At 52.7% G+C, this 16,866-nt stretch overlaps 1 protein-coding gene across 2 annotated transcripts in view; it reads right to left on the bottom strand.

Annotated features, from left to right (window-relative positions):
- Window positions 1-16,866, bottom strand: part of LOC133351121 (procollagen-lysine,2-oxoglutarate 5-dioxygenase 2-like) — a 59,567-nt gene that overhangs the window by 13,869 nt on the left and 28,832 nt on the right. Inside the window, exons 3-9 of one of the 2 annotated variants that reach the window (XM_061566086.1) lie at window positions 15,881-16,017; window positions 9,671-9,834; window positions 8,842-8,954; window positions 8,023-8,086; window positions 6,298-6,321; window positions 5,454-5,551; window positions 3,481-3,582 (exon numbers count right to left, since the gene is read on the bottom strand). In XM_061566086.1, coding sequence (XP_061422070.1) covers window positions 3,481-3,582; window positions 5,454-5,551; window positions 6,298-6,321; window positions 8,023-8,086; window positions 8,842-8,954; window positions 9,671-9,834; window positions 15,881-16,017 — 702 coding nt within the window. The remainder of the gene's footprint in view (window positions 1-3,480; window positions 3,583-5,453; window positions 5,552-6,297; window positions 6,322-8,022; window positions 8,087-8,841; window positions 8,955-9,670; window positions 9,835-15,880; window positions 16,018-16,866) is intronic. The other variant, XM_061566087.1, reaches the window with a different exon arrangement.

Raw genomic sequence — 16,866 nt, forward strand, 5'->3', positions numbered from 1 at the left:
ATTTGATTTGTCTCCCAGGCTCCTACTTGCCTAATCCACATCGTTACAAAAGTGTTTTGTTGTTTTTACACTTGTTGTTGAAAACAAATCTCATGGTGGTTGTCAACGGAGGCCCCATCTCGTAGCTGTGGCCTCCGGGGGGGGGGGGGGGCAAAGCACCCCCTGGCCCCCCACGTAAGTTCCACTACCAGTGTAATGGGATGAAAGAAGAGGTAACATAGGATGAGAGATGTGGTGAATCTACAGAGATGCAAACGCAACAATACAGATGCAGCGAGATGGCGAGAGATGCAGACAACTGACAGAGGGCAAGGGAGATGAATAATCTTCATGAGGTTAATTGTTTTATGTATTCAAGCTGATATTCAGTGCACCTATTTGTCATGAATTTAGGCGGGTGTCCATGCGCTGGTTCAGTCCTCAGGCTACTGCTCGGTTTGCTGTTATCCCCCTCCAGTCCCCCAGTTGTGCCCACTGATCGGACGGCGCACATGGCGAGAAAAAAACTATCCGAAGGCCTACATCGCGCCAGGGTGGAAAAATGTTGCTGCCGAACATTTCCCAAAGTCTGCAAAATATCTTAACCCAGCGCTCGCAGCCCAGCCCCACCCCCCGAAACCAGACCTCACTCGGCAATAAATTTAATGTAAAATCCTGCCACGGTTACAAGCTCCAGATGCGCTATAATCCGCAGCCAACGTAGGTACAAGGGTCACGGGATACCAATCATTCTAGATTTGAAACTTTCGTGACTGCAAGGATTCATATTCTTAGGTTTTTTCAGTGAAGTCACGTAGGTAAAAAATTAAAATTAATTAAAGTAAAATAAAAATCACGACGTTTCGGAGGCAACACAAGCTTCCGTCTTCAGGTGGAACCGTCACAGCACGATAGCTGTATCAAGTGTAATTTAAATGTTTTACCTACGTGACTTTACCGAAAAATACCTAAGAATATGAATACCAATCATTATTTATTTAGCAGAAGATTCATATTTAACTTTCACTCTTTCCCCATCCTACCTCTTCCGAACAACTCGCCCATGTGTTCGTCCAATTGCTCGACTAAAATCGGTCAACGCGTGCCACTGACTGTGTGTACAGGGGGCCCGAGGAATGGACAAGCAAGTCAGTCTAATTTGTAGGGTGATTAAATAATATTTTTTTATGACAGTATGCTCATCTTCTTGGTTCTTTCGGTAAAGTCACGTAGAAGGGAGATAGTAAAATAATAAATAATAAAACATAATAAAGTAATACAATTCTCACGACGTTTCGGCCACAACGCAAGGAGCCGTCCTCAGGTGAAGAACAGGTCTGTCGGAAAGACAGCGTCTGAATGAGAAAGACCTGTTCTTCACCTGAGGACGGCTGCTTGCGTTGTGGCCGAATCGTGAGAATTGTATAATTTATGTTTTATTATTTATTATTTTATTATCTCCCTTCTACGTGACTTTACCAAAAGAACCAAGAAGATGAATCCCTGCAGTCACGAAAGCTTTAAATCGAAGTATGCTCATCGTTTCACGCTCCGGTTGAGATCGTTCTTTGCGCACATGCCGTGCTCCGCCACAAGGGGGCGCAGCTTCTACACTCCGCGGGTGTCAGGACTTGGCCGAGTTGACTTCGTTCGACCGAGCTGAGAGAAGAAAGAGGTCGTCAAGAGACCAGGGACTGAGTCTCATTTGACCGCCCCTGGGGGGGGGGGGGGGGGGGTCAACCAAAAAAAAATTGGTGAAAGCGAATCGTGTAAAACTAAATGGGGCGTCTTCTTGGTTCTTTCGGTAAAGTCACGTAGAAGGGAAGTAATAAAATAAAAAAATTAAAACATAATAAAATAATTCTCACGACGTTTGGGCCACGCTGTCTCCCCGACAGACCTGTTCTTCGCCTGAGGAACGGCTGCTTGCGTTGTGGCCCAAACGTCGTGAGAATTATTTTATTATGTTTTATTTTTATTATTTTATTACTTCCCTTCTACGTGACTTTACCGAAAGAACCAAGAAGATGAATCCCTGCAGTCACGAACGCTTTAAATCGAAATCTAAATAGGGGCGGTGAAGCGAAATACAAATCGGAGGAGAGAAAAAACCGAGCACGTTGCCCGGGAGGAGTTGGTGGTGGGGGGGTGGAGATCTAAAACGGTGCAGGACTAGAAGACGACGCAAGTTTGCTCGGACAGATTACTGAACCAAAGAAACCGTCCGTTGTTAAATTAAGTTGCAGAAATCATCAACGAGAGTTGACGGAGATTAATTATTGGAATCGTGTGTAAACAAAAGAAAAAGGAACACTGCCTTCAAATGAGATTATAAATACATGTAAAAACTAGACTGTATCAGCAATGTTCCTTCTTCACAGCACACTGACCAATCAATATTTGTAGCATTTGCCAGTCTGCAAAGTCCCGTGCCATGTTGTCTCTGGGTGGGGTCATCCCGATCACCTGTCACTCAACCTAAAATTATAATAAGAATGATACAAAGTTCCTTTACTTTAATATTTATTGTTATTTACTACTTACCTCTCTGATGCTATTCGTTGCGCACGGGTTGCACTTAATTGTGCGCACGGTTGCAATTTACTTTTCTCGGTCGGTGTTAGCCGCTGAGGTCGTGACGGCTTTTTTTCTCATTCCCGTTGCTCCGTGTCCCCTACACCGTTTAGCGTTTCTGCTGTAATAAGAGGGCGATATTGGCACGTACAATAAAGATTGACCGCTGTAATTGATTGAACCTTCCACCACTTTGGTTCTCAAAGGTATAGATGCAGTGTTCGCCCTCTCCCCTTCCGATTACGTGCGTGTACGTCATCGGAACGGAACCGGAAGAATAACACGAACTAAAACAACTTTATTGGTACCGAGGCTCCCACAAGGCCGTGCGGGAGTGGGCCCATGGCACGGCTTGGCGCCAGCTATCGTAAAGCGCGGTCGTGTCGCTACAGTTCTCCGCGGTGAGTGCGACGACTTGAAAATCAACGGCGCTGCGGCTCTCTAAATAAAATCAACGCCGAGCCTCCCTCCAACTTGCAGACGTCTCGGAACGGCTCAGGGGTTTATAATGAGAAACGTTTACACCATTGGAACCTCATTTGCCAGTAAAAAATATGCTAACTGTTTTTTTACCCTTCTATCTGGCAACAAAACTGACACCTTTTTTTACAAGGAGTCATGTTTGCATTGACCACAATACCTGCAGTCATAATGCAAACAAAAAACATAACTCTGATAATGTATGCACTGTCCTTGAAGTTGATTGGTCCACACCCGAGACAGCTTTCCTTAGAGCCTAGTCTCACATGGGTTGGACCAGATGACGCCAAAAGGCGCATACATTATCAAAGTTATGTTTTTTGTTTGCATTATGACTGCAGGTATTGTGGTCTATGCAAACATGAATCCTTGTAAAAAAGGTGTCAGTTTTGTTGCCAGATAGAAGGGTAAAGAACCAATTATCAATGAGGGGTGGGCAGCACTCACAGTCAGGGCCGAGAAGTCCACGACGCCATCGTCACAGACCCCGCATCCCGTCTCGAACGTCCAGCTGTTGGGGATGTAGTTGGCCAGGTAGTTCAGCTGCATCTGTGCAACAACGACGACAACGACATCAGCAGCCAGCCGGGCCGGCATTCGAAAACTGAAGCGGCGGTGAAGCCACCACAGCGCTCGTACCAGGCTGGGTGCACTTTGAGTCCGCGTGAAGTTGTCGTAGACTCACTGCTGGCAGGAGGTCAAGGTGACACGCCCAGGGAGTTACGCGTTGACGGAATGAGACGAATTGGCAGATGCACTCCCACTAAAGGCTAAGATCCCCCGTATAGCCTAAACAAACTGCTGTTGGGGCAAGTGCTGTTAGCGAAGGCCTGTGAAGGCTGGTATGGCACACGAGGGGGTGGGTGGCCAGCACCACGCCCGACCAGCCTTTGTCTTTCAGTGGCAATGCTGAAAACACACCAGGTACTCATTTGAGGTTGAGTCGACCTAGGGGAGGCCCAGGACCGGTTCAGATATTCGTCACTGGTGTTGGGCCGTGAATGGAAATCGAACTCGGGTCTCTTGTAGGGGCAGCGCGCTAACCGCTGGTGCCACCGCTCCCGACAACACTCGCACGCACACCCACGCACGCACAGCCGGTTAACCACCGCATTACCGCTCCCCACTACAGGTACACACGAGGCTTTATCGTGTAGAGCAATGAGTAATGCGATTCATGACCAATCAGCCCAATGTGAGACTCCCTTATTCTCTTCTCTGCGTAGCGCTCGGGTCACGATGCGCTACGCAGAGTACCGCGCGTGCCGCGCAAACACCGCAGCGGTAGCGGCAACATCGCAACAATTTCACACAAAGAAACACATTCAAGATTTGCCCCCCCCACCCCCCTGCCAACTTTAATTAATTGACTTAATTCCAACTCAATGCTCACGATTCACTACGAGCACGTGCTAAGTGGCGGGCGTGACCTGCTCTGTGCCGGTGCTCGTACTTAGCGAGCGGCTATTAATCTCGCGTTCGTACGGACCGGCGACAGCCGACACAGACCGCGCCCCCCCCCTCCCCACCAGCTCAGAGCGCGGAGTCCTTCACGTTCCCAGCACCGCACCCACCGCGTTAAGCAACTCTTTGTGAGTTCCACAACCTGTGCTCTTCATGGCGTGTTCCACCTCCTCCCTTCCTCCCAGCCCTTGACCTTCTTTTACTGCACCTCCCCCCCCACCCCATTTCCCTTCGTTTACGGTGAAAGAAATTCCAGGTCCACGAACACGGAGTGGTGAAAATCAAAACGGGAATGCTCGCCCGCCCGCCCGCCCGCCCGCCAACAGTTCGTAGCACGTTCGGAGCCGGCCTCTTCGTCCACAAAGTTTCACACCGACTTGGAACTACTGCACTGGCGGCCCCAATCTGATTCCTGGCTAAGGCCAACATCATTATTCCTCCACCTCCAATTAGTACGGTTGGCTACGTGCGGTGCAGAAGAAGTTCAACATTCATACATCGATGGCGACACTCATCAGCGGCGATTATCTGAACCGGTGGTCCTTGGCCTCCCCCCCCATAGGACGACCGAGCCTGGTTGTGGCGTGTAATCATCACCGCTGGGGAGACAAAGGCGGCCGGGCGTGGTGCTGGCGGCACAACCTCCTCGTGCGCCGTGGCAAACTTCGCAAGTGCTCGCACTATCGCCACTAGCCGCGACAATCTGTCTGGCTATGGGCGGTGGGGATCTTTGTCTTTTGTATGTACGTGTAAACACTCATTAATTGGCTGAAAGCATCTTAACACACAGAGGACTGCAGAGCGCGAGCAACGGTTGATGCCGGCTCACCGCCTGTTGTTGCAGAATTCCAGCTTAACTGTGGTTTCTCGGCGATTTGCGTGAACAACGACACTTTATAATGAAAGTCAACAGAACATTGGGATTCCTGTTTGTGCGTGCGTGCGTGCGTGCTGACCTTGGTCGGGCCGTTGCCGTGAATCACGACGGGCAGGGTGTCGTAGGCCGTGTTCCGCGCCCGCACACGCCCGGTCTCAAACTTGAGCACCACCTCGTCTGCCGTCGGTGAGGTTCGACGTGTGCGGAGTTGTGCCAGTGCACGCAGAGTCGCGTCATTGTGTGCGCATGTTTAGGTGTCGGTATTTGCGCGCGTACGAGTGATTGTTGCAGTGCGTGGGTGGTCAGGTGTCGGTGCGTGTGGAAGTAGCGGTGACAATGCCAAAGCAATCGAGAGTCAAAACAAGACTCGGACAACATTACACTTCCATCTCTTTCACCGAGTCGCATCGCCGTTAGCAGAGGGCAATCGCCAACCGAGACAAAGGCGACGTTTGTTCCACACAAACGCCTACTTGTTCCGAACACATGCGGATTGTTCAGAACAAACTGCGCCGACGGCGTAAGTGCGGCTGATGGGGGCGAGGGGGGGGGGCCCAGAGTGGAACCGGGAATGGCGACGTCACCAGTGGCGTGCAAGCCGGCAACACCGAACGCTGTCTGCCACCGAGCGGTGCGCCGGCGCGAGCGATGGGAGAGAGCGCCGGCCCCCGCCAAGTCCGGCCCGGCGGCAAGCGAAACGCGCCACTGCCGGGGTTTTATTCCGATAATTTTGTTCTCCTTTTTTTACTTTTACTTTACATACGCATTTCGAAATATAAACGCAGCCGAAATTCCCGGAGGCGCGGGTCGAAGAGACGCTGGCATGCAACAGCCGGGGCACGGGAGGCAGGATTCGGGAAGGCGTTGCGAGTATGGAAAAGTGACACCGCTCCGAATGGCGGCTTAAATCAAAGAGGCTGTACCTTCACCAGACACGCGTCTCTCATCTACGCACGCACGCACGCACGCAGGCACGCACACAAATAGTTACACACCGAGAGGCGGTTGACCGGACACTGACGCGCATTTGATTTTGGGAAATTGAGCACCAAATTAAAATGTTTTCGTTTTTTTTCACTCCCCCTCCTGAATTGTTTCCCCCTCTTGCTTCCCGCGTCAGGAGACAAAACTCTCGCACAGCGGCCCGCGGAAGTAGATACCGCAGAACTGCTTCGGAGAGTCCTTTGAGAGACCGCTTTTGAGTTGCACTTTCCCATTTGCTCCGCTAGAGAGAAATGTTTGTTTCAGAACGGTTAAACTGGTTATTTTCCCCTCAGAGCTGGAATTTTGCGAAAATTAAGGGAAAAACCAAACCTGGCAAAGATGGGTTTTGCTTTGTGCCATCATTTTTCCACCGAGCTAAAACCACGAACTCGCTACACTTGACAACCGGGTTATATTCCTGGCAATTTCTGAAGTTGTTGACTTCCTGCCCCCGCCCCATTCTTGTACCAATTTTATTGACCCCCAAGGGATGATGGGCCGAGTCAACCCCCCACCCCCTAAACCAGGATTTGTACTTTAAAACCTTCTGATTGAGAGCCGCTCGCGTTCTGCCACAGAGCCACCTGGCCGGATTGTTTATTTGAGCACAAAAAAAATCAAAGTCTCCCTCTCACTGTCGGAATGAGCAGCAATTTGAGTGGTGTGGTTAAATCGAACCACAGCTCTCAGCCAGTAAACATAAAACAGTGGCCCAGGGTTGGTTCGATGGTTCCCAACCACATGCCAACGTCGAGCCAACGTTGGCATTTTTTTTATGGGGGCGGAGGGGAGGGGCACCGATGGAAATTTAACATCGCCATACCGATGGCCAGCATAGCATGGGCATCCACCAGACCGATGTTGACTTTGCTTATTTACCTACGAAAACCTCACCGAGCTTCGAGACTATTTTTCTGAAGAATTCCACTTCGGATGTTTGCCCAGGTGTAGTCGAGCTCGCCTGCGATTTGTCGCGTTTGAGGAGGCAGGGATGGTGGGATTTGCAAGGTGGCCGAGAACGCGACAGTCCAGCAAGCGGGTTAGGCGAGCCTGCCTGTATGAGACTCGGAGTGTTTACACTATGAGACCTCCTTTACCAGTGGCAAAATAGTCCAATAGGTTTTTACCCTTTCAACTGGTACAAAAACTGACACTTCTTTATACAAGGGATCACGTTTGCAATAACCACAACAAAAGGCATCATCTGGTCCAACACCAATGGAGACTAGACTCTAAGAAAAGCTGTCTCGGTTGTGGACCAATCAACTTCAAGGACAGTGCATATCATTATCAGAGTTGTTTCTTTTTGTTTGCATTTTGACTGCTTGTGTTGTGGTTATTGCAAACATGATCCCTTGTATAAAGGTGTCAGTTTTTGTACCAGTTGAAAGGGTAAAAACCTATTACTATACTCAAGAGTGTTGTATCCACGTTCGCAGTGGGATTTTCTCCATCTACTGTGCTTTCTCCTTCAACGTGCCACTCATTCGTGGCTTGGTCTGACATTCCAATCGATGCGTGACCATTCCCGAAAACGAGTCTTGAGAATCAGTGGGGCCTTTAACTGGGTAAAATGAACTCCATTATTACCGTTCGATTATGATTTTTCCGCAAATGTTCTTTTATTCTTTACACGATATAAACGACGGAACCATTGCTCTTACCTACAGCTCCGTTGAGGTTCTGAAAGATGCGACACTTGTGGTCCAGGGTGATGTTTATTTTGCTCTGAAAGAGAAACAAAGCAGACGCAGCATACGTTTGAGAAGACCTCCTAACAAAGTGACGCTCTACAAGTAAGAAACAATAAATTCATTTAAGTTTACCAGGCAAGGCCCACTGAGCTATGTAGCTCTTTTTCAGAAGCGACCTGGCCACAAACGATAGCTCAACGAGAAGTGGCTTATCACGTGGAAATTTGTATCAGCCAAACACGTGACGTGGAGGGAAAACCCGAAGGGCCCAGAGAAAAAATTAACGCGACCACGGGGCGAGAGAGAGATAAAAACTCCAAATATACAGCAGGTGTCACAGGGTCGGGATCGAAGCCACAACCTCCTGCATACCAGGCGAGGTTGTCAACATCCCCTAGCCACCGCGGGAGACAGTTTTACCGTTCACAGTCCTGAGGCAAAGGGGGAAATTGCACATTCACATGGCAGGGGTCTACTCATAGAAAAAAAACACTGTTTACTTGCCCACAAAGTGATGCTCATTTTATCCACCCTGGAATGAGGGATGATAGGCTGCATCAACCCCACAAGCAGGATTTGAAATTGTCCGCTCGCTCGACTGCTGAGCCAAGGAAGAAAAATCGTGCACATGCGTGGATTCTATCCAGCACCGCCGCCGCCGCCCCCATCCCCCCCCACCCCCCCCCCTCAACTAGCACCAGCCCTGATCTGCAGTAGTAGCAGCATCAACAACAGGAAAGGGCCGGAGGCAGTGAGTGGGGTTGGCGGGTCCACGGGGCCTCCCCATACCCGCTTGGCCGGGTCGATGTAGACCTTGGTGTAGAAGAGCTGATCGTCGTCGTCATCTCGCAGCTCCCACTGAGACACCACCTGGTGCAGGGCCGGGGCGAGGCCCACGACGCCTGGCGAGGGGACGCCACACACCACACGGCGCGCTTCAATATCATCGTCAGCAGCAGCAGCAGCAGGATGATCATCATCATCATCAGCAGCAGGATGATCATCATCATCAGCAGCAGCAGCAGCAGGATGATCATCATTATCACCATCGTCATCTTCAGCAGCAGCCACAGTATGATCATCATAATAATAATAAGGGGTTTTCCCCTTTTTTATGGCAACAAAATTGAAACCTTTTTACAAGGATTCGTGTCTGCATTCTCCTTGAAACTGATTGGTCCACACCAAGGGACGGTATACTCTTATTTTTTTTTTTTGGTAAAGTCACGTAGGTAAAAAAAGAAAATTAATATTAATAAAAGTAATAATAGAAATAAAATAAAATAATTTTATTTCTATTATTACTTTATAAATAAAAAAATTTTACCTACGTGACTTTACCGAAAAAACCTAAGAGTATGAATCCTTGCAGTCACGCAAGCTTCAAATCTAGAACCAAGGGACGGCTTTCTTTTGAGCCTCGACCCAATTGGTGCTCGACCAGAGGACGCCAAAATGCGTAGGGAGCCCACTTTGACCCGCATGCGGTTGTTGGGCGGCAGTCCTTTCAATTCCTCCATTCATGAGCCTCCTCCACAGAGGCCGATTTTGACACCGCTGTTGCCAGTCATTGGCTCCCCATGCATGTACACACACACACTCGCACGCACGCACGCACCCCCAGAGTTGAGGAAGCGCTTCCCGCTGCGCACGTGCGGGTACTTGTCAGCGAGGCGCCGGTCGGGCCACACGAGCGCCTCGGCGGAGAAGACGAGCCGGTGGCCAGTCTGCTGGAACTTGCGCAGCAGCTCCGAGGGGCCGCTCGCGAAGATCAGGTCGTAGCTGCGCACGGAGCGGAGAGAGAGCACGGCCGCCAGGCGACCCCACGAGACCCGGGTGACCCCCCCAGCAATAGCCCAGGGCACACGCGTGCACACGCGCACACGTACATACACAAAGATCACCCGTATAGCTTCAACAGACTGTAGGGGCAAGTGCTATGAACGAGTAGCACCTGCGAAGCCCGGCACAGCACGCGCAGGAGGTGGGAGGCCAACACCACGCCCGGCCACATTTGTCTCCCGAGCGGTGATGTTTACACACCGCAGCAACGTGTTCATTTGAGGCCGAATCAGGGATACCCAAGACCGGTTTAAATATTCGCCGTTGGCCCTGAGCGGGAATCAAACTTGTGTAGTGTAATAGCGCCGGCTGGTGACCAGCAGCGGCAACTGCGGTGTACAAACAGTACACACGCCGGTGAGCATATACACACGGCTGTGTGTCGGCAGGGCGGAGGAACTGGGACAAGGGTCATGGAGGGCTCCATCTGGAAGCCCCTGGAACCTGCTAGTAGGTTCCAGAAGGGAGGCGCGGCCAGGGCGGAGCCAGGCCGCGCCGGTAGTATAAAATGGGCCGAGAGTGGGAGCTGGATGGGGCCAGTTTAGGGATTGGATCGTCTCGTCGCCATTGTCGCTGTCGTCTTCGCTCGACATTGCGCTGCTAGACAGCCTGTTAGCTGTCTCAGTCAGCGCCGCCGGTGCTAGACGGCTCGTGTTGTGTCATAGGCTAGCGAGTACGGAGTGTGTGCGGGCGAGATCGTGTGTTTTAATAAAATAAGGCGCCTCTACAAAGTGTAGTGTCAGTGAATCGGAGACTCACTGACACTACACTTGGATCGCAGGGTTCGTAGCGCAGTGCGCTAACCACTGCACTACCGCTCCCCACAATCTTCACACGTACACACTCTCTTTGGAGTGCGGAGGCTGCGGAGGCAAGCGCTGTGAGCGAGCGTCTATCAAAGCCAACGCGGCACACATGTGAGACAAGGATGGTGTGGGCCAGCATCAATAATCTATAACTCGCCTAGTTTATTTGCCAGGTAAAGCCCACCAAGTTATTTGATCTTTTTCAGAGGCGACCTGGCCACACATGGCAGCTCATCGAAGTGCCTTATATCAATATCATCACCATCATCACACGCGGGAAATGTATAGCAGCAGCCAAATCAACTAAACCCGCGTTGTTTCTCCATGTGGAGTGGAGTAAAAATGGAGGAGACCCGGAAAACAATCCACGGGACCACCACAGGGAGAGAGAACACGCAAACTCCAAAATATAGAGGCAACATAAGGGTCTGGGGATCAAACCCACGATCTCCTGCGCACCAGGCGAGGGAAAGAACATCTCCTTACCACCGCGACGCCCATCACAGCCATGCCGGGCAGCCTTGGCACCTCCCTAACACCGATGTTTATTGACCCGCTTCAAACACGAGATTGTCTATTCATTGTAGGCCGAGTGGACCTACGGCAGGGCCCAAATCAGGCGCCGATACCAACTCGTTGCACAAATGGCTGTCACATGCACCGTGGGGGGGTGGGGGGGGGGGTCAGGAATAGCCCCCCGGGATCGTTCGCTGGTAGTGCAAGCGCCGCTCTCTCCGCGGCTCGCGTACGAACCGCCGCCGGGACTGTGCGCGCAGCGCGTGTGCGGCACGGGGATAGCCGAGTGAGCAACAAGGGGGCGGCGGTGGCTGTGGAACACAGGACGAGGGTCGGGGAGCGGTCTCGGTGGCCAAGCGGTAGCACGCGCGTCGCTTGTTACAGCGGTCTGCGGTTTGAGCCCGGGTTCATACCGTGGGTGCATTAACTAAGAACAGACGCCGATGAAGATCGGCTTGATGGCTTCATCCGAAAAAGAGTTGGGAGGGGTAAGGGGGGAGCCACGCGTGCCGACGTCACGGTACAAACTTTGCCAAATTATAAAAACTACTCGTAAGTGACACCGAAAAATACTAATCGAGTCAAGTCACGTAGCCGCAACGTCGTCCACCTCCCCTCTATCGGCTGACTATTATCATGAGCGCCCACGCTGGCGAGACGTTAACTCCCTCGCCCGGTATACAGGAGGTAGTGGCTTCTATCCTGACCTTGAAGCGTGTATATTTGGAGTTTGCATGTCCCTTTCCCAGTGATTGCGAGGATTTGTCTCTGGTTCCTCCGGTTTTTCCCTCCACATTTAGAAATCAATGTCACGCGTTCAGAGTATTTGTGCTGCTATAAATTTCCACGTGATAAGCAACTTCGTTGAACGATAAATTGTGGCCAGATCGCTTCTAAAAATGAGCTACACAGCTACGTGGGCCTTACCTGGTAAAATAAATAAATAACACTGTTTAGTTTTAGACTAAAGCAAAGCCCTTTGGTGGGGTCGGCTCTGCGTTCCCCCAGTGCCTCACAGAGACAGCTGCCACTGGGGCGTCCCCTGCCACAGGACACCTCGAGATTGACTGCACGGGAACCGCGGAACGAACGCTGAGCGCACGATGCCGTACCGTGGCGGCGGCGGTGGCGGCGCGCCGAGGGGTAACGGGGCTCAGCTCCGTGGTGCACCGCTCGGGGCGTTGCGATGAAGGAGAGAGGCAAAACGAGAAGAAGAGAGAGAGCGCACAGAGAGAGAGAGCGGTGCGGACAAAGAGAGAGCGCGCAGAGAGAGAAAGAGAGATGGGGGCAAAGAGAGAGAGCGCAGAGAGCGAGAGAGATGGGGACAGAGAGAGAGTGTCCAGAGAGAGAGGTGCAGACAGAGAACACACAGAGAGAGAGGTGCAGACAGAGAGAGAGAGAGAGATGGGGACAAAGAGCGAGCGCAGAGAGAGATGCGGACAGAGAGAGAGCACACAGAGACAGAGAGAGATGGGGACAGAGCGAGAGCGCAGAGAGAGAGAGATGCAGACAGCCAGCGTGGGGCTGCCAGAACGATCGGGCGTCTGCAAGCTGCACGGACCCCACGGCCATTGACGATCTCACCCACATGGCACAACAGCTGCGTTTGATTTTACGTTTGTCGGAAATTATTGGCCGCAACAGGTGTTTTGGTATTTATATATATAAACTTTTTTTTACTCTTTAGATTTTTTTCATTATTAGTTTCTTCAGCTACAAAACAAACGTAAATTATTGGCCTGTTTTTTTTTTCTCCGAAGAGAAACTCTGCTTTGTCGAGGTCTTTTATTTGTTTTCGACTTTTCAGATTCCAAAGGAAATGACTACGACGTGAATTAGAGAAATAAAAAAGAACCCAACACAGACCAAAACACTTTTACAAAACCTGGGTGCACTTTTCTGCCAGAGTCACTTTTTCCAATAGGAACCCCATAATTAAATACGTAGAAATATTTTTTTAAATGTCAGTAATTAATAGCAACACTGCGCAGCATTACACTGGGAACAGGTTCCCAGTGTAATGCTTTCTACGTGAGATGTCTGGAATTTGCATTGCTCCTTCCTCTCCGGCTCCCCATGGACAAACCCTCGTGTATGTTGTCGAGTGTGTGTGTCGCTATTTGTGAATGTACTGCACATGTGTGCAGGTGTGTGTGTGTGCGTGGTTCGTGCTACGCTGCGCTACGAACCTGGCAACCCGAGTTCAATTCCTGCTCACGGCCAACACCAGTGCCAATTATCTGAACCGGTCCTGGGCCTCCCCTAGGTTGACTCAGCCTTAAATGAGTACCTGATGCGTTGTGTAGTAAACATCGCCACTAGGGAGACAAAGGCGGCCGGGCGTGGTGTTGTTCGATTCCCGACCGCTGGTAACGCAAGTGACGAGTGCCATTCGAAACTGCCCTGTACCTCCTCTAAGTCGGCTCAGCCTTAAGCGAGTAGCTGCTGGTGCTGCGTGTGAACACTGGCACTGGGAAGAGGCCAAGGCGAGACCAAGGCATTTTCCCCGACAGCCTATTCAGAGGCTACACGGGGTATCTTTATCTTTGCTTATGTGCTAGCGGTGCTCGCACTCGCTCGTGAGCTCGTAGCCGTGGACATCAGTGGGCGGGCGGGCGATATCCTAACTGGTGCTGGGCCTCCTCTAGGTTGACTTGGCCTTAAATCAATTGCTGGTGATGCCGCGTGTAAACATCGCCAGAGGTGGACACAATCCCGCCCTCTCAGTCGGGGCTGGGTTTATTCATCCATCTTCTCCGCCCCTCCGCCCCCCAGGACACCAGAGCAGCGAAGACCCGATTATATGTTTTAACGCTGCGGTGAATGTATCACCTCTAGCGGATGCTGGGGTCACGTGAAGCCACGGCATATAAAAACGCGTAATTATGGAAAACGATTAATTGCCGCGCGCACGATCCCGACGGTCGCACCGTCCGGCGTAACGACAGGTTCAACATGTTTAAGTGCCGTTGCATAACCTGTAGCGGCGAGTAAGACTACCTCTGTGCGGCTGCGTCGGTATTTTGCATGTTCTTTGCATGTGTGCGTGCTGTGCGCGGGGCTTGTGTGTGTTTGTGCGGATTGCACCTCTGTGAATAATAAATCTCATTGGGAAATGGCGCGCAGGAATGCGCTCGTTGTTTCACTTCGGTGCGCGTGCGTCTGTGTGTGTGAGCGGTGGTGCAGCGGTTAGCGAGCTGCGCTACGAACCCGGCGACCCGAGTTCGATTCCCGCTCACGGCCAACAGCAGTGACGAATATCTGAACCGGTCCTGGGCCTCCCCTAGGTCGACTCGGCCTCAAATGAGTACCTGGTGGAGTGCGTAAAAACATCGCCACTGGGAAGACAAAGGGGGCCGAGCGTGGTGCTCGCCACAAACCCCCTCGCGTGCCGTTCCGGTCTTCATCGGTGCTACTTGCTAACAGCACTTGGCCCAACAGTCTGTTAAGGCTATACGGGGGGTCTTTGTCTTTTTTTGTTGCACATGTCTACGCTCGCGTCTGTTTAATAATCGCTTTCCAACCAAGGTTTGAAACGCATGAGCTCTGCCCTTCTCTTCTCTGTCCGTCTGTCTGTCTGTAATACTGGGTCGCACGATAACTCACGAGAAGAGGATTGAACACCAACTAAATTATTGTGTCAAGTTGCGTTGCTATGAGCAACTAAGCCGATGTAAAACCGGACGTATATTATATTCAATTATCAAAAGTTGGCGATAAAAGTTCACAGCTGAAATGGATAACGAGGCGATTCGGCCAGGGGCGATGATGATGATGTCACGCGCGGCGTGCGCGACTTGGCCCTCCCGATAAGGTCACTAGGCGCGACGTCACCGCTGCCGTGGCCCACTGAAGACTTCCCAGGGCAAGGCGCACGCACGGAGAGACTTACAGAATCCACGCTGCGTGCACGATTTTAATTTTTTCATTGGAGTCGCCGGCGAGTGTGCGTGCACGCGCGCACTTCCACGTCCGTCAACGTGGCTCCTCCGCTGAGTGCTTGCGTGGGTGGGTGGGGTGCGTGGGTGGGTGGGGTGCGTGGGTGGGGTGCGTGGGTGGGGTGCGTGGGTGGGTGGGGTGCGTGGGTGGGGTGCATGGGTGGGGTGCGTGGGTGGGGTGCGTGGGTGGGGTGGGTGGGTGGGTGGGGTGGGTGGGTGGGTGGGGGTGCGTGGGTGGGGTGCGTGGGTGGGTGGGGTGCGTGGGTGGGGTGCGTGGGTGGGTGGGGTGGGTGGGGTGGGTGGGTGGGTGGGTGGGTGGGGTGGGTGGGGTGGGTGGGGTGGGTGGGTGGGTGGGTGGGTGGGGTGGGTGGGGTGGGTGGGTGGGTGGGGTGGGTGGGGTGCGTGGGTGGGTGGGGTGCGTGGGTGGGAGGGTGGGGTGCATGGGTGGGTGGGTGGGGTGCGTGCGTGGGTGGGTGGGTTACGTGGGTGGGTGGGTGGGGTGCGTGGGTGGGTGGGTGGGGTGCGTGGGTGGGTGGGTGGGGTGGGTGGGTGGGTGGGTGGGGTGGGTGGGTGGGTGGGGTGGGTGGGTGGGTGGGGTGCGTGGGTGGGTGGGTGGGGTGCGTGGGTGGGTGGGTGGGGTGCGTGGGTGGGTGGGTGGGGTGCGTGGGTGGGTGGGGTGCGGTGCGTGGGGTACACGGTGTGTACATCCTGAGGCCCTCCCCTCACCTGTCCACGACCAACACGACCAGGTCATCCCTCTCCTTGTGTTTCTCCATCTCCTCCTTGAGCAACCGCACCTTCTGGCCACCCCCGATGGAGCGGTCGACATCGCCGCCCTTCCACGCAGCGCCCATTCCCAGCACCTGGCACACGCACGGCACACGCACGGCACACGCACGGCACACGCACGGCACACGCACGGCACACGCCATTGCCGGCCGATTGGCCAATGGCCCTCGATCCGAGCGGAGACTGAAGAAGGCACGACTACGGGCCGATTGCGGAGTCAACGAAACGCTCAATCAACACTGCGCTAAAGGAGGAACGTGTGAAGCAGATGAAACGTGGGGGCATTGGGGCCTGGCTCCCTCTCCCGCCACCTCCCCCGCCACCTCCCCCGCCACCTCCCCCGCCACCTCCCCCGCCACCTCCCCCGCCACCTCCCCCGCCACCTCCCCCTGCTCTCTACAACCCGGGGCCAACTCACGCCGTCAGTGCTGACGCGCGACACACGACGCGACGCCACGGGCCCCGGCGTATTGCCTCAACAATAAATCGGACACATTTGTGGGGGGCAAAGAGCTCCCACCCGCCCCCCAATCTTCTTTAAATCGCTTCGGTATGAAGAACAGCCGTTGCCAAAAACAACGTCACCCATCTCTCTCCGATTTCTGTTTCACGTTGTTTGCGCTTTTCGCCGATTGTAACTTTTTTGTTGTTGAGATGGCACCTTGGCAGCTGCGGGTCCCCCTCCCTTGAACTGCTGCGGAAAGTTGAAACAGCAAGAGCCGAGATAATTTTCACCGTCAACAATTTTAGGCCCAAGGTTTCCTTTCGTCATTTTGTTTGGAACCGACGACGACTTCGACGCTTCTCCCGAAGATGGGCCCTCCCTTCGACGGAACACAAGCCTGCCCCGAGAAGTCGGTACCAACGCCGTCGGGATATATCGTCAAAAGCAGCGGGACCAATTGTTGGAACGAAACAATCCC

Source organism: Lethenteron reissneri, chromosome 36 (assembly GCF_015708825.2).
Source record: "Lethenteron reissneri isolate LAM-NWPU_2019-01 chromosome 36, ASM1570882v1, whole genome shotgun sequence".
Taxonomy (NCBI): Eukaryota; Metazoa; Chordata; class Hyperoartia; order Petromyzontiformes; family Petromyzontidae; genus Lethenteron; species Lethenteron reissneri.